This window comes from Podarcis filfolensis, assembly GCF_964270895.1.
Source record: "Podarcis filfolensis genome assembly, chromosome: 7".
In the NCBI taxonomy this organism is placed as follows: Eukaryota; Metazoa; Chordata; class Lepidosauria; order Squamata; family Lacertidae; genus Podarcis; species Podarcis filfolensis.
The window spans coordinates 69,755,054-69,782,353 of NC_139603.1; the positions used below are offsets into that span (position 1 = coordinate 69,755,054).

General features: G+C 43.5%; 2 protein-coding genes and 1 long non-coding RNA gene across 9 annotated transcripts in view; 1 reads left to right on the forward strand and 2 right to left on the reverse strand.

The window, feature by feature from the left end:
* Positions 1-25,376, forward strand: part of DCSTAMP (dendrocyte expressed seven transmembrane protein) — a 45,373-nt gene extending 19,997 nt beyond the window's left edge. For 2 of the 7 annotated variants that reach the window (XM_083621741.1, XM_083621743.1), the window contains 7 exons: positions 9,424-9,506; positions 9,955-10,038; positions 10,499-10,666; positions 11,312-11,486; positions 11,776-14,412; positions 18,850-19,176; positions 20,400-25,376. In XM_083621741.1, the coding sequence (XP_083477867.1) occupies positions 13,387-14,412; positions 18,850-19,176; positions 20,400-20,483 (1,437 nt within the window). In that variant the 5' untranslated portion in view covers positions 9,424-9,506; positions 9,955-10,038; positions 10,499-10,666; positions 11,312-11,486; positions 11,776-13,386 and the 3' untranslated portion in view covers positions 20,484-25,376. The remainder of the gene's footprint in view (positions 1-9,423; positions 9,507-9,954; positions 10,039-10,498; positions 10,667-11,311; positions 11,487-11,775; positions 14,413-18,849; positions 19,177-20,399) is intronic. The other 5 variants (XM_083621740.1, XM_083621742.1, XR_014549922.1 and 2 more) reach the window with 4 other exon arrangements.
* On the reverse strand, positions 11,247-18,842 carry LOC310766022. The gene is made up of 2 exons (XR_014549927.1): positions 18,490-18,842; positions 11,247-18,369 (listed from the first exon to the last, which is right to left on the reverse strand). It is a non-coding gene; the product is annotated as an uncharacterized lncRNA (long non-coding RNA).
* DPYS (dihydropyrimidinase) overlaps positions 22,149-27,300 on the reverse strand; it is a 44,711-nt gene continuing 39,559 nt past the window's right edge. The window contains exons 8-10 of the mRNA XM_083621739.1: positions 25,782-25,989; positions 23,072-23,174; positions 22,149-22,287 (exon numbers count right to left, since the gene is read on the reverse strand). Of these exons, the coding sequence (XP_083477865.1) occupies positions 23,100-23,174; positions 25,782-25,989 (283 nt within the window). The 3' untranslated portion in view covers positions 22,149-22,287; positions 23,072-23,099. The remainder of the gene's footprint in view (positions 22,288-23,071; positions 23,175-25,781; positions 25,990-27,300) is intronic.

Below are 27,300 nucleotides of genomic sequence, written 5' to 3' on the forward strand. Positions count from 1 at the left end.
CACATTTGCTGTATGTAGAAAACCTGGTCTGGCCTTTCCACTGTTTCCCAATGCTGTGCATTCAGATTTTGAAAATGGGACTAATGATAGACAACACACAAACAACTTGGACCCAGGTTGCCTAAGTGACTGCCTTGCCCTTTATATCCCAGCCCAGAAACTGCTCTCCTCAAATGGGGCACTGCTGAGAGTACCATATGCTCCAGGGTGTGTGCTTAGCTTATAAAACTGGGCTTTTAGTGCTGTAGCTCTAGCCCACTGGAATAAGCAGCTGAAATTAAGACAGGTACCTAGCATCATGATCTTTAAGTGCCTACTGAAGATGCTTGTTTAAGGGGGCTTTTCCTGAGGTATGACCCAGTCATTTTGTACACCTGCAAAAAAAAAAAAAGGTTTTATTGCTTTTATACTTTGTAGAAATTATTTGATTGTTTTAGAGTTTGTAGAGTTGGTTTTACTGGGTTTTATCCAGTGCTGCTGTTTCACGCACACAACAGACTTCTGTTCATGCAATGGTACTTTCCCTACGTCTCCCCACAGCCTCTTCTGCACCCTCAAAATCTGCTCTAGACAATTGGGGGCTCCATCTGGAACAGATTTTTTTGAGGGGATAGCATTGCATAGCACTGGATGCGACCCTTTGTGGAGCTTTTGTTTTATTTCATATTTACCTTGTATACATTTTGATGGCTTCAGGCTGTGAAGTGGTTTATATATTTGTAAAATAAAGAAGTACTTTGGTGAGAATAAATATAGCAAAGAAGGGATGGTTCAGTCCTGGCACCAGGAAATAAATGGGAGGATCTTGTTTATTTTGCATTTATATCCCATCAAAGTGGAATACATAGTTCTCTGCTTCCCACCTTTATCCTCACAACAACCCTGTGAGGTGGGTTAGATTCAAAGACAGTGAATGAGCTAAGGTCACCCAGTGAGCTTCATGGCTAAGTGGGGATTTGAGCCCCTAGTCCAACATTCTAACCACTACACCACACTGGCTCTTAAATAATAGGAATTATTGGTTCCTTAACAATTTTCAGTTGACATAAAATTTTAACCCAAAGCAATGATTTTTACAATCCACTTTGCATCTGTTTCTCCTGAATCCTTTAAAAAGCATTTGGGGTTGTTCCAGAATTTCTAGTTGTCACCTTTAATTCTGCATGGAAAAGAGGGCATCTTCTTTTTATTTGCTCATGTTAGCGCACGACTTTATTGTGTTCTATTCCCACTCTAGCTCAGGAAATGAGATACACCATCACTGCATTAGTTTAGCCACTAGTGGCAAGGGGAATAATTTGCATTAACCCAGATAGTGCTGTGAAACTGGCTTCTAGGGAACTGTATTCCTTGGCAATTTATAATCCATCAGATGTACTCTGGGGACTCGGATAATTGCATAGAAATGCTCTGTCTAACGTGTAGATTTTACATATTGCATGCAAGCCACCGATACAGAATGCGGACAGGGTTATGAATCACTGACCACTCAGAATTTTAATGCCTTTTACATTGATCCTGCTTCCAATGAAATCAATGGGAAAGCTATTTTAAGGCACCTTGAGAACTTAATGAACTGAGAATTGCTGTCTTCGGATGGTTGCCAGATCTGGGCAGGCTAGTGGTAGGGCTGGTCCAAGATATCCTGCCATCCCCAAGTTGCTGCACCCACAGAATCAGGGAGGAGTGCTTAAGCATCCCTTACACCAGCCTTTGCCAACTTGGTGCCCTCCAGATGTTGCGGGCTATGACTCCCACCAGCTCTGGCCAAGTGTATTGTGCTGGCTGGTACTGGTGGGAGTTATAGTCAAAAAGATCAGCAGGGCACCAGATTAGCGATGGCTGCCTTACAGTGTTCCAGAGGGTTATGAGCCTTCACATCTCTTGACCTTTGGCAGTGAGAAAGCATTAACCTACGCAATCCCTTTCCACTCTCATTTTTTGCATGCTGGCTGGGAGAAGGAGGAAATCCCCATTTCCTTCAGTCCAGGTGTGAAGGAATGTTAACGGCCGCACCGTTTAATGTCCTGATTCTGTTGTTGTTGCAAAATGGTTTAGAGCTTGTTCTGAGCAAAGCAAAGCAAAGAATGGGCTGCGGTGCTCATTGATGCAAAACTCTTTGTTATACCTCAGTGCATTTTGGAATAAAACACAGTCCTTCAGGTTCAGAAAAGGACAACCAAAATAACCAACAGGATGGAGCAATTCCACTCTGATTTTGTTTGTTTAGAGAAAAGACAAATAGGAGGAGAGGTAGACAAAATTATGCACTAGAACTTGAGGGGATCCAGTGAAGCTGAGCGTTGGAAGAATCAGGACAGCCAAAAGGATGCCCTTTTTTCACACATCACATAGTTAAAATCACTCCCAGAGAATTAGACAAATTCACAGAGGATAAGGTTATCAATGACCAGTAGCCACAACATATGGGGTTACTCCTCCCCTGAAAACTCAGGTTCACTGCTTGGGTGCACTCCTAGATTCATCCCCGAGCCTAAACGCCCAGGTTTTGGAGATGACTGTATGTGTGTTTGCCTATTTGAAACTAGTGCATTAGCTGTGCCTATTCCTAGGCATGTCTGATCTGGACATGGCAATATATGCATTAGTTACATTCTGTTTGGATTGCTGTAATGTGCCGTTGGGAAGTGTCTGGGAATTTCAGTGGGTCCAAGATGGTGAGGCCAGGTTGCTGACTGGAGCCGTTTACAGATAGAACAGAAACCCCTTGTTAACAACTGCCCCACTGGCTACCAGCCCGTTTCCAGGCACAATTTAAAGTGCTGGTTATAGCCTACGAAGTCCTATACAGCTTGGGTCTGGGCTCTCTGAAGGACTGTATCTCCCTGTTGAGCCTGCTTAGGCTTTAAGAATATCTGGGGTCGCCTTTCTCTCAGTCCCACCACTGTTTCAGGCACGTTGGGCTTTTACACCATCCCTTAACTGCAAATAGGCAATCCACCTTGCAGCTTAAAGGATCACAGTGGAATTAGGTTTCCTTTTAGCCTAAATGCCAGCTCTTTGCTGCCAGAATTTGTGGGTAGCAAAGAGGGGGGAGGCAGTCTGCATTTACAGCACTTCTCCCCCTTAGTTTTGAGGAGGCTATTTTCTTCTAAAAAATTAAAATCATACCTAATGCCACACTTGCAGTATGTAGAAAACCTGGTCTGGCCTTTCCACTGGAGTATTTTCAGCAGCTACTCCCAGTTCATGTAACTCCCTTCCATGTTTCCTTTTGCCAATAGGCAAATACTTTAAAAACAAAACAAAACCAGGTCTTTTTGGCCACAAACTCTGGCTATTGTGACAGGGTCTTCTGGGGCGAGTGCTGCACATTTCCTTTTCTTTAATGTGTTTTTAAATGGTTTTAGGTGTTCAAATTCAGTGCTGTTTTGAATAGGGCAACTTGTTTTGTAAAAAGAATATTTGAGTTGATCGATATGCTTTTAGTTGTATTTGCTCTTAGTTGTATTTGTTTATGTTGTTAGCTGCTTTGGGTCCTGTGCTGGGAGAAAGGTGGGATGGGGGGGGGGGAATAGCAATTTAAGATCTTACTGTTCACGGCTCTTTTCTTCTTTTTGTTAATGTATATGAGTGCTTGATTTTTTGGAGCAAGGAGACGTAGCAGGACCTTAATGAAACCCACAGTTCCCACCCCTTATTTCCCCATAGCCATATAATTTTAGGCATAGCATAGCCTCTCCCAAATAGCCTTCATAGAAAAGTAGCTAAGGGGGACACGACCACCTTTGTGCACATTGTAATTTGAGCATTGAGGTAAATACATACAATATAAAAAGGTAGAATCAAGTCATTTTTCTAGTGCTTTCCCCCCTACAACTTGATTTTTCTTGCCTTCGTTTCAGTTTAAAAGTTAAACATTAAGCAATATAACACACACTCACTGCCACCGCCACCCCATCCAACGCTTTCTCCTCCCCCTCTCCTCTTCAAACTGCATTTCCAAATGCAGAGCACTGGTATCTCCAAAGCAGATCCTCTGGCTTTCTTTCCTCCCTGAAATCGGAATGCTGAAAAAGGCAGTCACCAATTAGCTGACTCTGCTCAGACAGACTCATGCGGATAAGAACAATAAATGTAATTGGTTTCAAGAGAATGTGCTGCAGCCTGCAATAGTCTTTGGCAGCGGTAACTGTTGTTCGTTCCTCCTGATGCACCATGGACCACCCGGCGAAACCTTCCCTGAGACAGAACGAACACCAGTGAAAGCAACCAACGCTGCGCGCTAAGACAGTAGCAGCTAAAATGTCTCCTTGCCTCAGATGTGCATTAATTGAAAATCGTACATAAAGCAAAGCCAGGTTGCTCGGGGGGCATACGAGAGAGCTCTCTGCAACCTGCATCAATGAATATTTGGCAGAACGCTTGGTTTTTGTGTTGGAGACAAAACTGTAATTATGCTATGCATGGCATTAAAAAGAATCAAATGTAAAGAAAAGAGGTCAAAAATGCAGTGGGTACTGCGGGCTTTCCTTGATGTGCACACAGAGCTGCACTGCACCAGCAGGCAGAGGTGAAGTTTGGGGCGGCGGCAGAGAATGGTATTTATGGGGGTTGTTAATCAAGGCAGTGAGCTGGCAGCTCCAATCCCTTTGTAGCGGTCACTCCTGAACAAGTTTTATATGCCAGCTCTGCCCTCCAACACTCACCGAGGTTACTGTTTATAAACTCATTATTAGGGGCTAACAAGGACATACGTACTTAGAAAGACCTGACAAGGATTATTATGCCCTGCCTAGCCATGCCTCCATTTCCACCTTCCTCTTTCCCAGGGCCGGTTCTAGATTGTAAGCCTCTTTTGGTGGGGGGGCTGCTCTTCGTAAAACAACGTGTACATAAAGGTCCTGTTGCTGCTGCTTCTGTTAGATGGTATCCAGCTAAGTTCTAGTTGGAGTAGATCCCTTGAGATTGATAGACTTGCTAGTCTTAAATCCATTGGTTTCAGTGGGTCTGTGCTGAGTGTGACAAATTCTAATCAATGCCAAATACTAATCAGTCTCCTTGGTGGTGGTCATGGTGTTCCTACAGACCTGGTTGCTACAGACCTGAGAGGGTCTGTAGGAAAGGAGGTGGTCTCTCAGATTTTGGGGGCTAAATTGTTGAGGGCTTCAAATGCTAGCATGGGCACCTTGAATGACTGCATTAGTGTTGTGGTTCAATGTTCTTATGTTTGGTTGGAATATTGAGATTGCTACCTCAGTTTTTGCAGTTGGTAGTCCAAAGGGAACAATATTCATCCATAACCCCTAGTCAGAAGTGACTATTTGCGCTATGCCAATTGTCAAGTCACTAGCCAAATGGGCCACACTAGGAACAACAACAGCATTTATACCCTGCCCATCTGGGGCTGGGTTTCCCCAGCCACTCTGGGCTGCTTCCAACAGGAGATTAAAAATATATTAAAATATCAGACATTAAAAACTTCCGTAAACAGGACTGCCTTCAGAAAGTCAGATCAGTGGCGTAGCGTGGGTTGTCAGCACCCGGGGCAAGGCAAGTAATTTACGCCCCCTAACCCGTGGATTTGCGCCCCCTAACCCGTGGATTTGCGCCCCCTAACCCATTGATTTGCCCTAACCCCAGATGTTGCGCCCGGTGCGGTCCGCCCCCCCTGCACCCCCCACGCTACGCCACTGAGTCAGATTGTTGTTTATTTCCTTGACATCTGGTGGGAGGGCGTTCCACAGGGTGGGCGCCACAACCGAGAAGGCCCTCTGCCTGGTTTCCTGTAACTTGACTTCTCACAGTGAGGAAACCACCAGAAGGCCTTCGGAGCTGGACCTCAGTGTCCGGGCTGAACAATGGGGGTGGAGACGCTCTTTCAGGTCTACTGGGCCAAGGCCATTTAGGGCTTTAAAGGTCAGCACGGACAGTCTGAATTGTGCTCGGAAACATACTGGGAGCCAATGTAGGTCTTTCAAGACTGGTGTTATGTGGTCTCGGCGGCCGCTCCCAATCACCAGTCTAGCTGCCACATTCTGGATTAGTTGTAGTTCCTGGGTCACCTTTAAAGGTAGCCCCACATGGAGCACATTGCAGTAGTCCAAGCAGAAGATAACTAGAAGGCACACCACTCTAGCAAGACAGTCTGCGGGCAGTTAGGGCCTCAGCCCGCAAACCATATGGAGCCAGTATACAACTGCCCTGGACACAGAATTGACCTGTGCCTCCATGGACAGCTGTAAGTCTAAAATGACTCCCAGGCTGCACACCTGGTCCTTCAGGGGCACAGTTACCCCATTCAGGACCAGGGAGTCCTTCACACCCACCTGTCCCCCTGAACTTGGGCTGAGAGTGCCCAGGGCCTACAGGCATGGGGTGGGGTGGGCTTGGTTCAGTTTGGCTGAAGCTGATAATAAATAAAATAAATAAATAAAGGTTGTTATACTTTCAGGGTGTGCATGACATGTAACTAGGAAAAGTTGAAGAGAGCGCCTCAAAAAATTAGCAGAGGTTGATCCTCCACACACTTGGACTAAAATCCATAAATTACTTCCACAGAAAGAAGTTCTGCTCCATAATATTTCATCTTCAGATCCTTACAGGGAAGGAAGTACGCTGTTATGCTATCAGGAAAATGCATGATTCAACTCACCTTTGGGAACATATATACAAGACTTTGAAATGCACATAAAAACTGCCTCACGTTCATCTTTCAATCATTCCTCATCTCTGTGTTCACCTGAGGGAAAGCTTAATCTCTCTCTGCTTAGAATGTTTAGTTATTGCAGTTTAGCAAAATCTAAACAGATTTCAGGCTGTCATCTGAACTTTTAGGTTTTTGCAGAAAGAAATACTTTGCTGGGTATCTTCATGATCTGTCTCAGAAGTGTCCTCTGATGGACCTTCTTCTACATCGCGGGTCTCTGCTGTGTTTCCTGGTGACCAACAATGGCAGTGCTTCAATTGGTGAACAATCCACCATTTGAATTTCCCACCATGCCTCTGACATAGCATTTGCTCTGGGGAATTGTGCTGAATGACCAAACCTTGGGAATTGTGGGAAATCATAGAATCATAGAGTTGGAAAGGGACCCTGAGGATCATCTAGTCCAACCCCCTGAAAATTAGTGGCTCTCAGACCAAACTGTTGGGCTGTGACAGTGCAGGTGGGCCTTCCATGGTGGTGAGGACCACAACAGTTCCCTAAGGGTGCTGGTTGTCGATGCTGGTATTGGGGGGGAGGGGGACTCACCAAATGCCCCACTCCCTGCCTTCCTCACTATTGTTTTTTGGAATGTATGAAGGGCAGCTCTTAAGTCTGTACTTCTTACTTGCTATCTTTGCAGTGTTTCTTATGAGGTAGCAGGATTTTTGCAGGGAAAAGAATGCAGGTTGTATTGACATACTGATATATGTCTGAGGCACTTCTAACGCAACATTCAATTACACTCTTGCATTCAGCACAATCTAGACACTAGTGTGAGTTATGCATGCTGTGCATCCCGTTTCGTAGATGCCCTTGAAATAGCAGGGGCAGAGCCACACTGTGGGTGTTTGGCTTGCTCCAATGGTGAGCCAGCATGGCCCCTTGCTCCAGTGTTATCAGCACCTGCTGGAGGAGCCAGCTGCCAGGAAAATCACACTCCAGTATGATAGTTTTCTTCTTAGTCGTATTATTCATTGCAAATAACATTTCCCCCCAGAATGTATTTATTCATTGCAGAATATATTTAATAATGAAGAGCTGTGTATTGGGGGTCAGCTTGCATCTAAATGGGTGGCGCTGTGGTCTAAACCACTGAGCCTAGGACTTGCCGATCAGAAGGTCAATGGTTCGAATCCCCATGACGGGGTGAGCTCCCGTTGCTCGGTCCCTGCTCCTGCCAATCTAGCAGTTCGAAAGCATGCCAAAAAGTGCAAGTAGATGAATAGATACCGCTCCGGCGGGATCGTAAATGGCGTTTCTGTGCGCTGCTGTGGTTCACCAGAAGCAACTTAGTCATGCTGGCCGCATGACCGGGAAGCTGTACTCGGCCAGTAAAGCAAGATGAGCGCTGCAACCCCAGAGTCGTCCGCGACTGGTCCTAATGGTCACGGGTCCCTTTACCTTTATTTGCATCTAAATACCAGTTTTAATGCTCATATCTGTATCACTTTATCATCATTTGCATATATTTGACATAGACATTAACAATAGTGTCACTTTTGAAAACCATTTTGAGTCTTTTTTTTTTTTTACAATCAAGCGACATAAACTTTTAAAGAAAAAATAAGCAAACTTTAGTTTGATCCTTACTCCATTTTAACAGCATGCTCTTTGTTCAGAAATAAGTCAATGGATATGCAATCTTGGGATTTCACCCTTAGGCTGAAATCCTGTACTTACTTTCCTGGGAGCAATCCACTGAGCACAGTGGAACTTTATGGAATCAACATGCATAATATTTTGCTAGTTGTCTCTCATACCAATTTTAGAAGTGGTGAAATGGAGTTTCTAACAAAAAGCGATTTGTCAGTGAGTTCCATGCAATTTCAGAGCCCATTATAGACATCCATGGGGATGGCGACCAGATTGGAGGGATCAGACATATTCAAGTGGGTATATCACAGATATGAATAGGAACACACAATTTCCATTAGCTATGATAGTGAAGTTGAACCTCCATGTTCAGAGGTAGTGCATGAAGGGAGGATAAAGAGTAATCATCACTTTAACACCATACCTGAGAGCTTCCAAAGGCATATGTATTGTTCCAGCACATGTGCGGAGTCTTATTCCATGTATACACCTGATCAGAAATCCAGGAAAGCAGAAGGAATGGGAGAAAATTAGTTCCACCTAGATCATGCTGAAATCAATAGGACAAATCAGCCATGACTAATGTAAGTTCCATTGTTTTCAATTGGTCTTAGGTGCCGATAACTTTCTCTGACTGGGGCTGCTGCAGTTTGTCCTGGGAGTTCACTTTCATTGACAACAACTAGTTCTGTGATTTACCAAAGATTCTAGCGTCTTCCCTTTATTTCCCCAAACCTTGGAAGCACTTTCAGTTATGGTTGATGTATATTTCACTCCTATTCCCAGGGTCATGTAATATGAGGTAATCATGGATGAGGCATTTCAGGGATCTTATCCTGTTTGAGATCCATTGAAATCATTGCACTGCAAAATCTTCTTCCCACATTTCTCTACAGGAATATTGCATGTGGAATTGTGCCTTCTTCACACAACCCAGGGCACATGTATGTGCATTTAAGCACCATTGAAATCAGTAGGGCTTTAAGCACGGCAAACTCCATGCTGGATTTTAGTTACTGTGTTTTTAGGTTTACACTTAAGAATTTTAAAAAGTGGGTACCCAAAATTGTGAATGAGACGGAAATGTGTTTAGAAATGTATGCACCATACAGGTATACTCACTGATATTGATTGCAGCAACCTCTTGAATGTGTCCTCAGACTTTGGATTTTCCTACCAGATGGGGCTTGTCCAGCCCCCTTGTTGATGGTCTTCTGCAAACAGGCAAAGCCCTTCAAAAAATGTAAATATCCACTTGGCCTGCTGGGTTGTTTTGTTTTGCTCTGCTGTATTTAAACCCACATTTCTCATTTAATTGTATTTTAACTAGCTGCCATTTTTATCTGCTCTAATCTGTTTTTATTGTCACATTGCTTACTTGTTGGTGATTTGATTCTTTTTTATTCTGCATGTTATTGTTGTTTAGCTGCCGTGGGCATTTTGGATGGAAACGTATAGTGTATCTATGTAACAAACAAAACAGAGTAATTTTCTTTCAGTTGCATTCACACCCAGTTTCAAAGCAATGCCGTTGCAAACTGTTACAAAACAGTTGCACTTCTTCTTTTTCACACAATGAAATGTTTCTCACGGCATGGGACTCACACTGAGGAGCAGAGGGATGTGGGAGAAGGATGCACATTCATTCCACCATAAAGCAATTATCATAAAAATTCTGGTCCTCCTTTTAGGAACAGAAGAGGTCATTCCACTGCATCTCCCTTCAATTCTTCAGCAATTCTTAAGCAGATCCTGTTATTCCAATATATATGATGGTAAAAACAACCACAATGTTCCTCTTATTCAAAACTATTAATAATTAGTGGTAACTAAGTAGATTTTCCAGCTTGCGGATAATCTAAACCATTTGCTGAGTAATGTTCTGTTTCTCTTCCCCCTATTCATTTATCAGAAATGTTTACAGTGGTACCTCGGGTTACAGACGCTTCAGGTTACAGATGCTTCAGGTTACAGACTCCACTCCGCTAGCCCAGAAATAGTACCTCGGGTTAAGAGCTTTGCTTCAGGATGAGAACAGAAATTGCAGTGCGGCGGCAGCGGGGGGGGGGGGGCGGCATTAGCTAAAATACTTATTCATTTTCCCATTGCTTTCCAAGGGGGTGGGAAAGTCTCAATAAATAAATGCAATGAAGATGTATCTTGGAATCTGATTGAGTTCCTTTACTTAATGCCTTGAGTCTCTGTGTTAACTTCTCCATCATTGTCAAATTCCAGATCTCATGGTACCAGCAAGGAAAAAAGGCTGACTGCAGTTCTTGGTGATCACAAGCCATGCAGCAATAAGAAGAAGGGCCCACCACATCTTTATACATTACTGACATAGTCTGCCCTTCAAATATATGCGTTGATGCCAGTTGTGGATCAGAGAGGAGGGGTTGACAGGTAATTTTGTTAATTTCCTTGAAGTCATCTTTCCAGAATGCAGCAAAATCAGGACACAACCACCACATGTGAAAAAATGTACCCTACTCCTCACAGCCTCTCCAGCGCAGTGGCAAGAGTGTATTATTCTGTGGAAAGTGTAGAGAGTGAGGTAGTAATGATAAATATTTCTTAGCATTCTCCCTTACCCTAGCAGAGGTGGATTTGCCCACCTTCATGTGGCACTCTGAACATTATCTTTTATTTGTAAGTGGAGATCATTATGCCAAGGAATTTTACCTAGATCGGCCACAGTTCTTAATGCAAATAACTTCCCCATTTTACCCACATTCTGTTTCAGTCACATTTATCGTCATCAAAACAAGAGCCATCTCAGAATGGTCTGACGCATTAGGTGGGTGGGTGGGTTGAACGGCTGGGGTGATTCAGCATAAACTTCTTTGCAGCACTAGTCAGTCCTTCCCCGCACAATCAAGAAGCACCACTCCATGAAAAAATCGTAATGTGCCTTGCAGGAGAATCTGTAAGTAAATCTTGAGAATTATGCTTTTTAAGCAGGCTGCAATGAGTATTAATGTGGTTTGTTTTATAATATAGTTTTAATCAATAACAACAAACAACAAGAATCTTGGCTGCTGGTTACAGGGTACAAAGCTGAGTCCAGCTATGAATAAGTAGAAGGAAGGAGGTGCAAGAATATTCAGAAGTCTCAATGCAGGGGACCAAAAGGATCGAAGGCATCAGCATCATATCCATTACAAATTGGATTCGCCGAGTGCATCGTCAAGTAGCCTTTCCAAAAAGATACTTGAGCATCAAGGTACTGCCAGAAATGTATAGAGTAACATTCCTTCTCCCCCCCCCCCCTTTTCTATACTGGTGTTAAGAGTCCCAACCTATATGTTCCAATATGTTCAATATACTTATTACAAAGTAAGCATACATAGGATTGCAGGCATGCATTGCAATACAAATGAAGTTACCTCTGAAATAAGTCAATAGGCTCAATCGGGCTGACTTATTAGTAAGTGTGCTTAGGATTGCATGATTAATCAGGGGCTGAGAGAATGCTTCTGTTTTGGCCAACGAGGCTGTTTTGCTTGTTGCAGGACCTTGGGGCCTTTGAACACATTCAGGGGAGCAGCAGCAACATGGGTAACTATTTGTTCAAGACAAGTTACCACCAGTGCATACAGGCTAATGTGAAGGTTGCTGGAAACAGTATATTTCAGCCATCAAATGTCTGGGTGAACAGGAACTTTATAAAAATTCCTCCTAAAAGTTGTTAATGTGGCAGGCAGATGCACCTCGCTAGGAAGGGCATTCCACAAACAAGGAGCCACCACCAAGAAGGCCTTGTCATACGCCATAGGTAGAAAATGCATATAAAAGAACAGGGAGAAAACCTTAGGGACATTTGCTGTACAGAAACCAGGAGGACACCATCTTGTTAAATGGCTGCCTTTACCGTGATTTGCCATGTAAATTAGTTTAGCCTTCAGTCAAAGCCAAGGACAAAAGAGAGAGGCGTTGATGGGCTTCCCAAGTTTGGAGTGCACCTTCTTATAGTCTCTGGGCTGCTACAGAAAAATGTGGTGTTCCAGCCTACCACTATTATTAACTCCTTCACTAATGATACTCTGAACAGGCAATTGGGGTGGGGAGGGAGGAGAGATGGTATGGGGAAAGATGTTCTTCAAGGTCCATTGATTTCCAGGGTGTAATCTTTTGGAAAATTCCTACTCTTCCTTCATCTCTGTTTTGGAGCCACAGCAGATAGTAATACAGGCACATGAATAATGATAAAATCCACAAATGGGAAGTATATTAATAATCTTAAGATCTGTGTCTGTATAAACATCCACCCCACTTCCTAGGAACCTGCTGTGTCTGAGCTGAAAACAAAAGATAAAGTTATCCTTATAAAATAGTATTTGTTAAGGCAACAGACTCTCATTACAGGACAAAATTGGAAAAGTTTATCTTATTTAATTAGAATCTGATTGATTGTGTTGTGTTAAAAAAACTAATATGCATATAAATCAGCTCTGCCTCTTTAGAGAAAACTTGTTATGTGGAAACAATGGGAGCCAAGTAACAAGTGAAAGCTGGAGTTGTGTTGCTTGGTGAAATATAAACCATGTAGCTGATGTCTCTTAAATGCATTTATTTTATTTTATAATAAAAAGAGATGGACTGATTGTCCCAGTGGCATTTGGAAGTAGTAAATATGGCTTTAAAAAATTACTATTGAATGTATTGAGTTGAATTACGTAATTCCCTCTGGTTTATTTCTTTTTACACTGAACAACAACCTGGATTAAGTGGCAGAGTAATCAAACAACCATTTGCACCATCCTTTCAGCTGCAGGGTACAGCCACCCCTTCGAAAAGGGTCAGTGAACCCCCATGATAGGCCCCAAGGAGAAGAGAGTCAGACAGTCTGAGGAATCACCATGCAAGATGCCCAAATGCCCTGGACGTAGTGCTCCTTTCTTGCCTCCAAGATGTCAGCTGCCTATTCAACTCCTGCTTAGCTGAAATTAGCTTGATATCATGTCATTAGTGCAGATCGCCTGGATATATGAGAACTGTGCTGGTAGGTCTTTCAGTTTTGAGGAATAAAGCATAACCTCCACAAATTGCTTAAGAGATAAATTTGGCATCTATCTGTTTCCATCCCCAGTCACCATTACTGGATCTCCAGACCCTTGAAGAAAATGACTTCTTTTGCTGCATTTGCTCAGCACATATGGACACGTTTTGTGGGCAAGAAGAAGTCTGGCTGGAAGGGCCGGTCGTGCCTGTTTGCGATCTGCAGCTCCGTCAGTTTGATGGTGAATGTGTTCCTGTTCCTAGCAGGGTATTCCTTCCTAGCGGACTACCCCACGTTCTCTGCAGTCGCACCCCCATTCCTCTGGATTGCCCTTTCCATGGGTTTGTTTCTGTCCAGGCACCTGCGATGCTTTGCTGCGCTTTTCTTCCTTTCCTGTGGCCTGCGCGAAGGAAGGAATGCCCTGATCGCTGCCGGGACTGGGGCAGTGGTAGCAGGCAATATCCAAAACATTTTCCACAACCTAAATCAGCTGGTAGACAGCATCACTTGCATCCTTCAATCACAGCGTTTCTCCTTCCTCGGCCGCTACATCGAAGCGATACGGTGGATATACAATCAGAGCAAGATCTTGGGCAACCCGTTCAAAGACGTTGTGTCAGTGAAGGACAAGCTGAATGTGTCTTACGCCGTTTCGGACGAAGGCTTGAAGCTGAGGTTGAGTGAGACGAGGCTCCACATCCAGAACGTTGCCAGGCAGATTTCCTCCATACTAGCCCTACCGCCCTACCTGGGCAAGAAAGTGCTCCCTCTGCTGGGGGTTCTTTTCATCGTTCTTGGGACATTACACTTCATGAGGAAATTCCTGAGTCCCCACAACATCAAGTTTAAGAATACTTACATTACGAAAGCGTTTATTCGCTACGATGAGCGGCAGCGGCAGCAAAGGAAGCTCTGCGCCCTTCCCCTCAGCAAAGAAGAAAGAGAGCTGTACACAATGGTTCCATCCTTTTGCCAGACCCAGAAAGAAAGGAAATGCACGGCACGCTTTTTTCTCCCTGTGCTTGCTAACCTTTGCATCTGGGCTCTCTTTGCAGCAGTAGATTATTTGCTTTACTGGCTCATTTTTTCAGTGAGCAAGCATCTCCAAGATTTCCCTGAGCTAGAGGTCCATTTGAAATTGTATTACCATGTAAGTAACTTAGCTACAGTTACCAGCACTTTTCTTGGGCTTTTATTGCTTTAGATACAAGTTTTTTGCAGAGTAAACTTATGCTAAAACACAGCGCAGAAGGCCTTAAAATGAAGTTGGGTGGTGGAACGGCGCAGGCTTTAAAAAGCCTGTGCGTATAAAGCAATGACAAAACAGCAAAAGGCAGATTGGAACGTTGGTTATGCTGAGTGCTCTGTGTGGCTGGAGCAAACAGAAGTGCAAAATTTGGGAGGCCTCTTTTGGGTGTCTTGTTGCAGCAAAGGCCAAAGACCTCCAGTTTAATCCCTGTCATTTCCAGTTTAAAAGATTGCTAGTAACATGGCATGGGAAGGTACAAGATTTCAATGACTGGCTGCCGAATCATTTTTAGGTCTGGCAGAAGGGGGAGGTTGGTACGTGGCCTGCTGAGCCAGGAGAGCTTGGCAGAAGGACCCCTCTGCTTATCTAACCCCGTCAGCTGATGCAAGTGGGATTTATACTTATCTGCCCTATGTTTTAGTGTGCCAGGTTGAACTGATTGCCATTCGGGGACAAGAGGGAATTATCCTCAAGCTCGGAATAGGTGTTTGGGGATAGTGCTATGGGGCTAATGCAAGACTGGCATCAGGACCTGGAACTCCCTTGCAGCTGCTGCTGTTGCTCTGCCTACTCCCCCCCCCCCAATTTTCTAGTTGCCATGTCAATTTCCCACAATATCTTCAGCCCAGCTCTAGGGCTTTTTGGGAAATTAAACAGGTGGCTAAACTCAGCTGCCTAGTGCTGCTCCTGTGATTTGAACCTCCAGAGCTGGCAGAAGAGGAGACCCACTGGATGCCACTTTGCCCGCCACCCCCTCAAACCTGGAACTGAGGGGGAAGAACTGTCTTATGCTGAGTCAGACCAGTAGTCCATCTAGTTCAATATTGCCAACACTGAACTGACTGCAGCTCTCTTGTGTTGCAGGCATGAGTCCTATCTGGAAATGATGGGGATTGAACCTGTAACTTTTTGCATACAAGGTTTTGTTTTGTTTTGCAAGCTCTGTCACTGAATTGCAACCCATTCCTTTAAAGCGTCCTTTCTCAACCTTGGGTCCCCAGGTGTTGTTAGACTGCAACTCCCATCATCCCTTATCACTGGTTGTGCTAGCTAGGAATGATGGGATTTGTAGTCCAACACCTGGGGACCCAGGGTTGAGAAAGGATGCTCTAAAGATATGGTTAATGAATTAGAGCTTTTTTTCCGTACAGTGCAGAATGCAGAGATGGAGGAGCAGGATACTTGGGTTGACATTGGGCAAAACAAGCATCGAGGTTTCATAGAAAGGGTTAGCCAATTTTGGTTTTTTTCCCCTGCAGATGCAGGCAGGTTGGCCAGAGTCAACCCTCATTGGTGTGACATCCTATCAGATGATCCTCCCTCAATGTGATAAATTTATTCTGTTTTTGCTATCTCATCAAACTGGTTCTGTGAAGTAACTACTTGTGGGTTTAAGTTTTTCACTGGAGGAAATGCACTTCAGATATCCACCCCCCCCCCCGCCAACAGACTCCAAAGAAACAGATGGGACAGCTTGCAAAATGGGATCCCGAGAAGTCTGTTATATATCTTATACACTCCCTTGGTACCCTCAAGAACTAAAGTATTTCTAATAGACATCCAGACATTTGTCTGCTTTAGTAGTACAGCCCAAGTTCTTTCCTTTTGCGTTGAATTTTTTGCTCCTCAGCAGGTGAATTTCCCATTACTTCCTCTTAGAGCTGGTTGTGCTGAGCAATCAACTTTCCTCTCTCCCCTAAAGAAACCATTTATCCAAGAAGCAATTATAAGAATCTCAGGTGTTCCAGAGAGCAGGGTATTTGAGTTCAGCAACATAACTAGTGCTTAACTTCCAATTACAACAAAACAGGAAGGGATTTAAATAACACCTGCTGTTGTGTGATTGGACAATGAAATTTCCTTTGCTGCCTCCCACGTGTGTGTCAGGTAATTTACTCCCCAAAGGGGGAAATAAGGCAAAAACTCCGTGTATGTGTGTGTATTTATTCCCAGTGACTGCTATCTCAAATTTCTCCCACGCAGTACATCTTAGGGAGCAGTCAAAGCCACAGAGCAAAGATAGGCTTTGCCCTCCCATGTCCAATCCCCATTCCCCAAATTAGGACTTGCAGATACATTTCTGCTTCAGCTGCATTGACTGAAGGTAACAACAGAATGTCTGAGAAAATATTGGAGGCAACTGGAGCGGGTAACTCGTTGATCCCAGAAGGCTGTTTTTAATGCCAATCGTCAGGACTGGGGCATGTGAAGTGTTAAACAAAGAGTGCTTCTGTGCATAGGCAAAGTGCCCATATATCTCCATTGAGCAACCAGAATCAGTCACTATATATCAATATGAAAGGGCATGTCTACTAGGTATCAGGTGTGTTTAAAGTGAGTGCAAGCCTTCCAGTGCTAAACTATCTAGCAGATTCTTGCAGACTTGGGTCACAAGTCTAGAGCAGGCTTCACCAGCATGGATGATGTAGTGGTGCAGCAGTTAAACTGCTAGCACATTTGCAAAGCTAAGCAGGGTCCGGTCTGGTTTCCAATTGGGTGGGGGACCACATGTTGAGATTCCTGCATTGCAAAGGGGTTGGACGAGATGACCCTCAGAGGTCCCTTCCACCTCTACAATCCTATGGTTCCTATGTTGTTCAACTACATGTTCCCTCATCCCTAACCCTTCTCCATGCTAACTCAGACTAAGGGGAGTTGTGGTCAAAAATGTATGGAGGGTATCAGGTTGGCTGGATGATACTCTTGGAAGAATTTCCATGCTGGGAAGGGTCCATTTAATCCAGTGCTCTGTGGCCCACCAGATATTGCAAGGAAATTGCAATATGGTGTGATGGAGTTAGCAATGCCCTACTACTCTAGTGGTGGTGGTTGCTTTTGGGGAGGTTCCCCAGAATGCCCCAAGTGCTGTATTGTTCCAGGGTGAAAGTCATAATGTGGTCTCATGGGTACACCCACAAAGGTCTTCTCTGGGGCCCATAGGGACCATTTGCCCCCCTACTCCCATTGAAATTATGCTTAAAATAAGCCTTTGAGTGTAGTGCTTTGAATGTTAGTGCAAGGGTTTTTGCCTGTGCAATGGAAAGTCCCTTCTCCCTGTGTGCACCCACTAAATCTGTTCTGGGGTTCACCCAACCCTCCAGAGCAGATTTGGGGGAAGATGTGGGATGCCTGCAAGTGGAGGAGCAGAGGCAAGGTCTATGGTGAATTGCAAATCCTTGCGCTAACAGATTAAGTGCATTGGAAACCATCATTTGTAGCCAATACATTTTTTTCCTAAGCCTGTGTTTGTGTGGCTGTACTGCGTGTATGTTTCCAGCGTGTGCGCACATATGTGGTTGTGAGTGAAAGGTTGATGTCTGTGCACGAGACCAACAGTTTCTCTGGTTTGCAAATGTGTTCCCAGCCATGGAGGAAGGGGAGATAACAGCCTACAATGACAGCTGCCAATTATTCACTGGAATATTGTAATGTCTAGTGAATTCTGGGCAAATGAGATATGAATGGGACAGTGAAAACAAACCCATTCATATCTATTCACTCATTTGTTACTCGTTCCTTTTGAAGGAAGTTGAACCAAATAGGCTCCATTCAGGTTTCCTCCCCCCCCCCCCAATCATACGCCTGCAGAATTCACTGCCACAGGATGTGACGATGGCCACGTACCTAACATGGTTTCAAAATGACATTAGGGAAATTTATAGAGGTAAAGTTTACCAAGGGAAAATCTTTAAGATACCTAAAGGACTTTCCAGGTTGAAAGAGTATCCCACTGGGCATCGATGGGGGTGGGTGCAGTATGGGGTTTTGTGTCTCCATGTCCTGTTGTCCGTTTCCAATAAGCATCTGGTTCTCCACTGGTGTTTGTTTGAATAGGCGAGGTGTGGGGAACCTTTGGCCCTCCAGATGTTGCTGAACTACAACTCCCATCCACACCAGCAAGCACAGCCAGGAGCCAAGGATGATGGGAGCTGCAGTTCAGCAACATTTAGGGGGCCAAAGGTTCCCTATACTTTGAACAGACAGAGCTTTAGTTTGATCCAGCATGGTTCTTACATCCGTACCTAAGGCTATCTCAGCTACTGTGTATGATGATGCTTTAAGCATTCTCCAAATCACACATCTCTTGCAAGCTGGTTGTCAAAGGGACCCTACTGGTTTAAGCAATTGCCTAGAGCAGGTTTGACTCAGTAGTTAAGCAACTGTTAATATCCTGTAGGAGACTTGAAACACACAGAGACCCTGGAAGGAATTTCACTGCTGAGTTGCAATGCTTCTGCTTTGCTGACTTTGAAGCATCATGCATCAGGTATTTCATAGGAGGAAGCAATGCTCACGCCAACTTCTTTTTAATATTTTTCTTTCACTTCTCTTGTGCAGAAAAATTCCGACAAATTCATATTCAACCATGGGGAGATTGTGGACAATAAGACTTCCTTCAGCAGTCCTCTCTTTGAGCATGCCTGTATTCCCAGACCAAATGTTCCCCACTCAGCAACTTGGATCCAACTGGGTGTCATCATCTTCTTTTTAACAGTGCTTGGGCTGTGCGTCTCTACGTTTACGCAACTTAAAATCCTAGTGGCAACATCATTCTATCCTAGCACAGACGTGCAACGGATAAAGTATCTGCACTCAAAATTACTGAAGAGAAGATCAAAGCTCCCTGAGAGGAATCAGAAGAGGAAGCTGAATTCGTTTGCAACGGTAAGTTACAAACAGCATGGAATGTGGGGCTAGCTTGGAAGCTAAATATTAAAGCTTGATCCTAGAAGCCACCAAACTGAAACCAGAGTCAGAGCACATGCCTATCTGTGACTTCTGGCAACGGTGATGATTTGCTCACTCCCTTTGCCTATACATGGGGCAAGGGAAATCTTGATATATTTTTTTAATGGATTTTATGAACTACCATAGAAGCCAAACATCCCACGCTATTCTGGTAGCACATCTGCTGTGAAAGTAATGCTTGGACTCACTTCAGGTGCTGTTTGCACAACCCCACTTCTGCTGGGACACAAGGGCTTGCCTCTCTGACCACAGCAGGGATAAGCTTCAAACCCAATCCATGACTGCAAAGGAAGGCAAGCCTTTCCCAATTATTCATTTGCCGCAGTTGCAGCTTGCTTTCCAATGCCAGATGCTGCATACAGCAGCAGGTGCAGTAAAGGTGGACATGGTTTGCCCAAAATGGCCTGACAGGCCCTAATTAGGCTCACACAGCAGTCCCCTGCCACTGGTCTAGAAATTTCCTTTTCCCTCAAAGAAAGGATGTGTTGGGAGTAAAGAAACAGCACTGAGTTGGTCGAGTGGAGGGAGGTGACAGATAGAAAGGCAACCTATTTGCCCCTCGTTGATTCCTCTTGGAGTAATTTCCTGTAGGTTGTTCTCTTGGGCTTTTTTTCCTTCCTGCTGCTTTTCCAAATTAGTGGCCACATGAAAGCTTGTACTCGGAATGGCTTTGTTCTGGGAGTCTCTCATGCTAGCTCTGGGAGGCTCCTGCAAGATCTCTGACAGCCCTGCAAGATCTCGTGAGACCTTCCCAGAGAAATTATGTGAAATTAAAAGCTCTTTCTGCACAGGAAAACCTGGCACGGAAGAAGTTTTTTAAGCCATCAGACTTGCGTGCGTTTAATTTTTGTGATTGGCCACCAAGTGCATAAAGCTGCAATCACACAAGTTAAATGTCAAGTTATGAGTCAACTATGTATACACCAAACTCCATTTGGATGAAGGGGAGTGGATGTTTAGCTACCATCTTGCTTGAGATGGGTGCTAAGCCACTTGCCTGTCCCCACTTCTTCAGAGAGGAAAGAAGAAACATAAGAATTTAGCCCCCCGTTCTTGTTCTAGACAGAGAAAGATGGTAGAGAGGGCACCTGCAAATTCATTGTACTTGTAAATATAACTATATTTCCTCTCTTCCTCAGTTACATTTCTGGTTCCCAATCCTCCAGGCAATGAGGAGTTCCAGGAAGAAACAAACAGAGGTGGCAAAAGTCGGCAGCGTTTAAGGACGCAAAGAAAATCTCTATGAAGAAATCCATGGTTTTACAAGTGAATAAACGGTCTGATGCATTTGATTTTTCTTACATTCATTCACTTTTCACCTCTGACTCTCACCTTGTCATTCAGCTTTGAAGTCATCAAGCTGTACAGACTTGTCGGTCTGACACCCTAAGTGATACCACTGCATAATTCACATATTTCTTTCTGTACCTGCCTCCTCCCTTGCATCTTCTAGTAGGAGAGCTCAGAATTCTTTGCTTTCTTTCTCTTTTCTTTTCTGCTGCCTTTGTCTGATCTTTGCCAATGTTCTTTTCTGTGGGTGGATTTGCTCCCCCCCCCCCCGCCTGGCACTATATATCTATCATCACCCAAGTGTCATCAGTCCCTCCAGCCACCTTCCACTTCATGTTTTATTTTTCACAGATGAAAGAACTCTAGCTTTCGACTCAACATGAACGATGCAAATTTGAAACGAAGGGTTTTAGTTATTCTGAACCAATTAGGATTACTGGGTTTCTTTCCTAATGTTGCTTCTAGTGGTGCTGTGACCTCATTCCACACACACAAACTCACTCCATCCTTGTGTACACCAGTGACGCTGCCTATATAGAGGCCCCTCTGACTCACCCATTCCACCCACATTCTAAAAATGCAGGACTTCCTCTTTTTTAAAAAGGGAATGAGATGTTGAATTTGATGTGGGGGGAAAATCCCCTAAATCAGATCAGCTGCAGTTTGAAAAATTAATGAAGGCCTGACCCAGTTGTCTTGGGATGGCAATCAAAACTGGCAAGGTCCGGAACACTGACACTCCTGAAGTATGACCTATATGTAATGTGCAGAATGCCTGGAGGGTTGCTTGTTTATTTTTCTCCTTTGCTTTGCTACAAAATCCAAAGACTGTGAGTAACTCATTTCCCCAGAGAAACTGCTCCAGACTTGCGTTTTGCCATGACCATGGTTGAACTCTTCATTTCTATGGTGGTAGCGTGAATTTCTACCACTGGTAAATTTTGCAGATAGAAGGATGGAGGGTTCATGGGCACCAAGATTGAGACACTAGGACAGTAGTAGGGGGAGCCGAGTATTCATCTCCATAGGTGGGACAACAGAGTAGATAATCCCTTAGTGGTACAGTGAATAATGTGGCCTGTGTTAAATCCCAGGTATGTCTAGCTGCAGGATTCTAGAATTGGGAGTTATTAGCCATTATGAAGCTTATTTGTATTGAATCAAGCAATTGCTTGATTATGTTAATTTGAAGTGATAACCAGGGCATGTGTACTAATAGACTGATATTTTTTTTTGCAAGTTAGATCAGCCTCAGATGAGCTCCGATGGTACCGTGCCAATGATCCCAACCCAAAACAATAAGAATCACAGTGCCAATAATCTACCTACAAACTGAAGCACATAGCTATTCACATACAATTGTGGTAATAGCTTTATCACAGTAGGAGACTTCTGTGATGACTGGTGCAAGGCTGACTGCTTTCCACTTAGATGTCTTAATCGTGAGGATTACTACATAATACAGAGATGGGACTGGGGCATGGCAACCTCACCCCCTCCATGTCCTCATATAAAAAGGTTTGCATGGCAATATAAATGCACTTATTTATATAAATATATTGTCTGTAAACTTTCAAAAGAGGTAACAATGGTAAAAATTGTAGAGGAAAATAGTCATTTATGAATTGAGATAAAATGCTGCTGCATCATACAGAAATCAAAATTGCAGACTAATAGGGTTCCAGAGTAGGTTGCAGAAGCAGGGCGAACAGAATTATTTTCATCTGGTTTTTTGACCTAGAGAGACAAGAGGAAGAAAACATGATGCAATCCTTCCAAAGGAGGCTGTTTCTTACTTCTGTCACCAAGGGAGGCAATAAGAATTAAGAGCTAATAAGAATTACTTAAGGGTGGGATTCAACAAAGTGTGCAGCCACAGTTTCCCCATGATTTCCAGTCATAGGTCCAAGAGGTGGGGGTTTGGGGTTTTGTTTTTTGGTCCTGTCACTTTCCTCAGGAAGACCTCTTTACGGTGGAGCTGGAAGAATAGGGTTTTCTGCAGACTGAAACTTGCTCTGATGTTGCAGTAAACAGGTTTTTCTCAGGGGAAGCAGTGGGACAAAAATAAAACCCTTCTTGGACCTGTGACTAAAACAAAAAACAGCTGTGGATGGGCCCCTAAATTGTTGCACAAGTGGAATGAGCTCTGATCACACAAAGGCACAGTTCCATCTAAATCCGCCTCTGGAGGGTTGTGGGAACCCCTAGGGGGCGCAAGGGAGGAGAGGGGGACATCACTTAAGGCTTTGTTGAATCGCACCCATCGTTTCGTGACTCCTCTGCAGTATAGCTGTCTTCATGGCAGCTTCTACTAGATTCTAAACCTCCTTGGTGCAGAATCACAGACCTGAAAGACACTCATGGAACCCCTCCCACACCCAGAACAATACTTTTCATGCGCAGGATGGGAATGCAGTCAAGGCAAGGGCCTTGGTGTGGACTTTCATCCCACAGGCTACTTGCGTGTGGCCAGAACTGCTTTGGGACCAGTCAGTTTCCAATGACCAAATGAGACACTCACATGTCAAAGATGAACTGTATTGTGGGAATTATTTTCCCTCAGCAGCAACTGCAATCACTTTGCCCACATATGGTGCTCGCTTGACAGGAACAGGCTGGCAAACCTGCAACGACATGTTTCGTTTTTATTTCCCCTGCAAGAAACTTGTCAAAATCAAAATTGCACACTGCCATTTTCAGGCCTGCAGGCTTTATTTTCAACAGCAGTTCAAAACCCATGGGTGGAATTCACACGCTTGCAAAGTCCACCTTCATGGGGTGTTTACTTGGAATGCCCCTCTCCTGGAGACTTGTCAAAGCTTGGACCTGAGTACTCTGAGGGGAGACAGATAAGATTTGACTGCATTGAGCAGCAAAAATCCACCCTCTTTCCAGCAGTCTTAATGCGTCCCCATGCCCCATTGCTTGAGACTTCCTGGCCGCATTGAGATCTGTTGTCCTGTTGTCTTTTTATTTCAGACCATTCCGTTTTTAAGGGGAATGGATTGTTTTAAAAGCTGGCAGAGAGACATTTCAAGGTTCATTTGGAATGGGAAGAAACCTAGAATAAAACAAACTGCTCATAGACTGGAAGGATAGAGGAGGTTTTGCCCTACCAGACCTCAAACTATACCAGGAGGCAGCAGGTCTGACCTGCATCCGTGAATGGATGATACTAAAAGATACAGACTTGCTGGATATAGAGGGTTTTGACAACCACTATGGTTGGCATGCCTACCTAGCCTATGATAAGGTGAAAGTCCACAAAGGGTTTCTAAACCACATAATAAGAAAATCTTTATATAAAATATGGAGTAAATATAGAGGACTATTAGAACCTAAAACCCCCTGGTGGACCTCACCCATAGAAGCTTTAGCTGTGAAGAAGAAAAATATGAAGGGCAACGTACAACATGCTATTAGAAGAGAAAAGTAACAAATCAAAATTAAAGCACTTTAAAGAATTTCGTATATATTTGATTGGCTTCAATACTTCCAAATTAATGAAAGATTAGGCATGAATAAACAAAAAGGGTTCGCTGAAGAAACATTTAGGTTAGAACAGAACTTAATTCAGCCCAAAGGGAAACATTTATCAAAGATGTACAACCTCCTCCTTGACTGGGAAGTCAAGGAGGAGGAGGTGAAATTGGTTATGGTACGCTGGGCTCAAGATACTGGACACAATATATACAGGTGAAACTTGAAAAAATAGAATATCGTGGAAAAGGAAGGAAGCACGAAGTGCTCCAAAATCTCCTGGTAGACAGCTGTGTTGACCCTGGACTTAATGAAGCACAGTGGACCAACACCAGCTGGTGACATGGCTCCCAAATCCACACAGACCGTGGAAACTTCACACTGGACTTCAAGCATCTGGCATTGTGTGCCTCCCCATTCTTCCTCCAGACTCTGGGTCCTTGGTTTCCAAATGAGATGCAAAAGCTGCTCTCATCAGAAATGAGATTGACATATTTCGCTTTGCATGTCATGAGTCTATCTCATATATTAGTTTCACCTTTTAAGTTGAATTACTGAAATAAATGAACTTTTCCACGATATTCTAATTTTCCGAGTTTCACCTGTATATGATTGAATGGGAAAGGCTTTGGAGGGAAGACATAAGGTTCACCGCATGTTACAATTTTAGAGAAAACGGATGAAGATGTTATACAGATGGTACCTCACTCTGGCCAAGTGTACAAGAAAAGCTCAGATGTCTGTTGGAGATGTAAAAATGGGGTAGGCACATGTGGTGGGATTGTAAGAGGATAAGAGAATTGTGGGATACTACATATAACAAACTCAAAAAGATTTTCAAATTCTCATTTTAAAAAAACCCCTGCAGCTATGTCCATGGAAATTTAAAAAAATATCAGACCCCTTTTTATGTAAGCAACTGCAGTGGCTAGGATCTTAATAGCAAATAATTGGAAAGGCGAAGTATCCCCACAAAAATGGACTGGCAAGAGAAAATGATAGAGTATTTACAACTTGCAAAAATGACTGTGAGAATAAGAGGAAACTCAAAGCAGAAAGTTATTAAAGATTGGATAATATTTAAAGAATACATTAAACATTATTGTGATAATGCAAATCTCCTGAAAGACCCAGACTGAATCTTGAAACACAGAGAAATTACATAGCAAAAACTTTCATGTTAAATAATGGAAAAATAAAATAATAATGAAAGGCATACAATGAGGTGAATCAGAAGTCAAAAGTGTGTTATGTTAAATGGGAGATTGTATGTATTGTATTGCACTGTCTAAGTTATATGTAAATTGTTGTATAATAAAGGTTATTTTAAAATTAAAAGAAAAAAAGAGATCTGTTGTCGTGCAGCCAAAGTTACGGCTGCATTAGATTTGTGTACAAGATCTCAGCTCATATGGCCTCGTGATGATTCCTGTACATGTTCCCTTGCCACATGTTTCTTCTCCCTTTCCCACACCATTATGTGCATTACGAGCCCTCTGTTCATTAAGCCACACTCCTTATTATGACTTGATATTACTGTCCTCAAAAACATGCTTTAAATAGTTAAGAACAGAGGCCTGCTGAGATACCACAGTAAGAAATTCTATGTTTTTAAACCTATGCATGTTTATCAGCACCAGAGTGGCTGCAGGGCCCTCCTGGTGGTGGTGCTGTACTTTTAGTCAAAGGAGAGAGATTCCTACAATCATATTATGCATAAAGACTTACAGAATTACTATCATCATACACACCTGATCCCGCTGCCTGATCCGTTTGTAGACATATTCAGGGAATGGCTCACGGGGAACGTATCTCCCGTCTCCGGCTGCAACGTGGAACACGCCGTTTTGGTAAACCACTTTGCCTCGCGAAATGGTCACCACTGCTACCCCATGGCAGACCATGCCTTCAAATATGTTGAAGTCGATGGCTTGGTGGTGAGTCTTTGCTGAGATCGTCCTGTATTGGAAAGAATATGAAACAATGATGCAAACTGTCACCATGGCTGTTTTGAAATCAGCAAATTTTAGATTCCGCTGAGTTCTTTGAAGTCTAAGGAAAACATGGAATTGCAAAAAAGGCAGCAATCATTAGAAACTCTTCCTTGGAAGTAAGCTCCACTGGAACAAGCAGTGCTCACTTCCAAGTGTTTAGGGTGGTCTTTTAAATCACAGATTTGAAGCAAAAGCTACTGGAAAACATAAATTGGAGCTGAACAAGGGTTTTCCTCTTTTAGGTAAGAAACTCCGCTGTGGTCTCACTTAGCTCTCATTAACTTCTATGTAAAAAAGCTTCTGCAGAGAAACGCCTGGTTGAGCTGCCATTGGACTATATACTTTAGAAGCAACCAAAAACAACACAACTGCCAGCGGTTCATTGAGTAGTTACAAATGATTTAAGAGGAAGGATTTCCCAAAAAATAGATAAAAGTGCAGTCTCATTTTTAATAGCAAAATTTGGGATGGGGGTGGGAGAGAGAGAGGTGTGATTCCTATACAGTGGTACCTCAGGTTAAGAACTTAATTCGTTCTGGAGGTCTGTTCTTAACCTGAAACTGTTCTTAACCTGAGGTACCACTTTAGCTAATGGGGCCTCCCTCTGCTGTTGCGCTGCCGCCACACGATTTCTGTTCTTATCCTGAAGTAAAGTTCTTAACCCAAGGCACTCTTTCTGTAACCTGAAGCATCTGTAACCTGAGGTACCACTGTAACTCCTGTTCTCTTAAAATGCTACAAGCATCACCTGCATCTGTTGAGGCCACCAGGTTATTTATTGCTTATTTCTTTCTAGGAATGCATTCACTTCTCAATGCTTTTTGCATTTTAATTTCACCTAAGCAGCAGATATTCCGAAAACACTGCTTTTCCATATTTATGTATTCATTCTAAATATTTGTGTATCGTCCTTCAAAAGAAAGAAAAAGTCTTTCTCTAGGGCAGCTTACAGCAACAATGCAATATGAAAAACAAAGAAAACAATATAGGTGCAAAAGCAGCATTAAAACCAATCACTGGAAGTTAAACGGTCTCAAATCCCCACTCGATCTTGGGCCAGTCACTGCCTCTCAGCCTAACCTACCTCACAGGGTTGTTGTGGGGATTAAATGAGGAGAGGTAGAATAAGGTGGAATAAAAGTGCAATCAATCTGAACCAGTAAGAGTAAGATCTGAGGAGTGGAAATGCTCCTGTGACTTACCTTTAAACCGGTGACATGAGATTTTATTATTTATTGAATTTATATATCACCCTATACCCAGTCTCGGGACACGG